This window comes from Trypanosoma theileri (genome assembly GCF_002087225.1).
Source record: "Trypanosoma theileri isolate Edinburgh chromosome Unknown TM35_Tth_9_V1, whole genome shotgun sequence".
NCBI lineage: Eukaryota > Euglenozoa > Kinetoplastea > Trypanosomatida > Trypanosomatidae > Trypanosoma > Trypanosoma theileri.
The window spans coordinates 439,650-443,256 of NW_021639851.1; the positions used below are offsets into that span (position 1 = coordinate 439,650).

The following is a 3,607-nucleotide window of genomic DNA, read 5'->3' on the forward strand; positions in this document are numbered from 1 at the left end:
CCTTAGAGATTAGAGTGATTTACTCAGTGTGGTTTCTATGTGAGAGTACAAAAAAGGGAAAAAAAGAATAAAAAATAGGACCATATAGTAATACTGAAGCAATTCATCGGGGACTCTACTTCTAGTGGCTGTTTGCATCACCGTTTCTTGTTACAACGAATAACAGTTTTTACCTATTTATTTTTCCACCTTTTGTTGCTTCCATATTTACGATGATTCGGCACTTCGCTACCGTAGAGATTAATTCTGTGCCGTTAATTTTGTTTACCAGCGATGGGAAGAACAGTAACACTGTTCTAAAAATAGTAGTTTTCCTTAATTTCTAGTTAATAAAAAAATTAAATTAGTAATACATACGTTTTGATTGTTTTGTTCAAAATTATTGGTGGTAAGGGACGCAGCGCTATAGTTTTCAGTTTTCATACGGTAAAAAAAAGACATAGTCTACACATGTTTGTACCTCTAAAGAATTAAAAAAATAAAATAAATTTTAGGCGTAAATAATTGCCAGAACCTGCAGCACAACAGACGGTATGGGGCAGAAGAGCCAAAGGTTTCGCTATCACTACCGCTAAGACGGCTTGGATGCATTCACCAGCAGCTGACATCAACTGCGAAAACCATACGTTCTTATTGCGCTTTGAGTCATAACATTATACACACCGCATTTCTTCGCTCTCAATGACTCTCTCAAGATCCCCGGTACAGATTGCCCGAGGGTGACAGTGGCCGTTTGGAATAGCCCTTCAGCCACGGGCACGCAGGCAATGACACCAGGAAAACAACACACGAAAGAGTAGGTCAATAGAAACAAATAACAGGCAACGACCAAGACAAAAAATACATCACACTGCAGAACGCAGAGAGTAGATTAAAGTTTATTCCCAGCTTCATATGACTCCTTCGTGTCAACATCACCAACCTCCTTAATTCCGCTTGGCAATTGGACGGTCATCTGCTCCTTCTCCCTCTCCGCCTTTGTGAAGCGCGCAAAGCGCCAGTGCACGAGTGCGGCACCAAAAGCTGCGACAACGTTCACAGCCATGAGGATAAACATCTGGTTGCGCACGCAGATGGGGGCATTGCATGAGGGGAACTCACCACGCTCACGCCCCTGAGCATCATACATCTCGCCGAACATGAAGCGGTTCAGTGCAATCGTAGACACAATACCGGAGGAAAACAGAAAGTTGTAGTGCTTTCCAATATCCTGTGCGTACATCATCCGTACAGCCAAAACACCCATAGACCAAGCTGCACCGTTACCAAATGACCCAAGAAAGAAGGGCACAATCAGCCCCTGCTGTGGCAGCACAGCAAAGAACAGATAGGCAAGGAATACGCATAGACAACAAAGGGGTAGTGCAGCTGTCATCAGCATTTCTGTCTTTCCCTCCCGCTGCCATTGAGACAACTTCAGGTCCAAAAAACCGATAAAGATACGGCCCACTGCGCTACCCACAGACATAATGGCAATGTACAGTGTCAGTGTGGGAGTGTCTTTCTCGCCATAGTTTTTGCTTGCGTATATTTGGGCAGCGTTCATCTGCATCACTGTACCCGTACCCCATGTACCAAGACATGTCAACCACAGCGCCCACAGGTCAACAGTTAGCAGGTGAGCCCAGAAGGAGCCAGTGTACTGTGGTGCTGGGCTAAGCACAGGCTTCTCTTCACCCTTCGCTACCGGAGGCTCATTCATATCGCATAGATCTGCAGTCATCGTACGATCAAGCGGTGCGTTTGGCGCTTCGCCAATCACCTCCATGTGTGTTGAGCGCACCGGAGTGTAGCGTCCCAGGAACTGGAACGGCAGCGCAATCACTGAAAACGATGCCATCAGCAGCACGGCGACAATAGAAATCACCAAATAGCCCGAGTAGGACGTCTTCACGTAAGCTGTGGCAATGGACTGTGTGGTGGCGAATATCAGCATGGCAACGACAAGTGCGAATCCAATCTTCAGACGCCGGATGGGAGCATGCTGCTTCATGTACAGCTCAAGTGTACCTTCGCGTTCAGTTAATTCCTCGGCAGTCAGGCGCTTCTTCCTCCACGCACAAGGAGAGTACACCGGCAACCGCATAAAGTAGGTGCCAACAAGAGAACAGAGCAGAATCTGGGCCCCAACAAAGTACGCATAACCAGAGTAGTTGTTGCCCTCGATGTTGGTAGAATCAGCCGCCTTGAACCACCCGTTGAAGTACGCCATTAGTACTGAAGTACCAAGACCACTGAAGGTCTTCTGGACCAACACCACATAACCACGATCCATAGGGAACTGCATCATCAGCGGCATCACTGCACCACAATCCATCGCTGGAAGACCAAGGTGTGCAATCCCCTGGTAAACGGAGAAGAGCACAACATTGGCAGTCTTAATAGTGCCGTCGAATGTTAGGCCAAATAAAAAGAATCCCAGAAAGCCCAAGAACCCAGCAATAGGAAGCACGACCATGGGACCAGCATAGTCAAACAGCATACCCGCGGGGAAGCTGCAGTAATTCACACAATTGCCAACTGTACTGATTGTTGTGATATCACTCTGGGATAAGCCGTACTTCTCCTTCAGATGGTCCGTAAATATGCTGAAACCATATGTGGAGGAGATGGCGATACCAACATAGACACCAGCCATCAGCATCCGCATGCGGCACAGGTCATCGACCAGCTGTACCATTTTTTTTCGGGTTGTTTTATTGCTTTCCAATAGAAAATTGTATAATGTATCTTCTTGACAAGTATTTTGTTGTTAAATTAGAAAGATGTAAAGAGGAAAAGCAGTCATATATTTTCTTGTTTTGATATTTCTTTTTTGTAAAAACAGTGAGACTATTCTTATTTGATGCAATTAGTAACACAACGACAGTTTTATTGTACATTGTAAACCTGATGACCAGTTGATCTCGCAGAGGTCCTATAGGGCAAGAGTGCTACTATGGTGTAAAAAGCTATTCAGCCCCTCAAACAGTTCTGCTTTACTCAAGAGACGGTTAATCGAAAATACTTAGCACGTCAAAAAAATAGATGCTAATATTATACCTTGATGTGTTTCAGTGATCTTTGAGGGCAATGACACTGGGGAAAGCATAGAAGCCAAATTCCTCAGCTCTTAGTCCCTCATTTTATGGGTTTAAAAGGAAATGCAAAGTATGTAAGAGGAAGTGAACTTCACAAAGTACACAAACGGCAAAGGGATATCGAGGAATGGTATTTTCATACCTCACTGTTGCATTCTTCTACCTAACGGAAGGAACAACACTGGTGAAACAACAACAACAACAAAAAAAAAAAAAGGAATCACAGAAATACTGGTTTGTAGCAAAATGATAGGATACATTATCAACAAACATTTCAAAAAAACCATTTTCTCCACTGTGTCTGGAAGTGATGAAAGAGTTAACCAATACAAATGCTGTTGCTCTAACCCAAAAAACATTAATAATTTAAAAATGTATGCTAATCAGTCAGAAATCAACAACCTCTAAATAATAGTATAAACGCTGCTCTTGCTAAAGAGGCATGCCACAGACAATAGACTACAAATTAAAAAAAACAAAACCCTAAAGGAAACTATTAAAGAATACCCTAGCCTTACTCCCTCTTT

General features: G+C 43.7%; 1 protein-coding gene across 1 annotated transcript; it reads right to left on the reverse strand.

Moving 5' to 3' along the window:
• Positions 1–871: 871 nt before the first annotated feature.
• On the reverse strand, positions 872–2,680 carry TM35_000092650 (pyruvate transporter 0; the record flags this gene model as incomplete). The annotated part of the gene is made up of 1 exon (XM_029024504.1): positions 872–2,680. The coding sequence occupies one exon, from the start codon at positions 2,678–2,680 to the stop codon at positions 872–874; it is 1,809 nt and encodes a 602-aa protein (XP_028884281.1).
• Between the last annotated feature and the right edge of the window lie 927 nt (positions 2,681–3,607).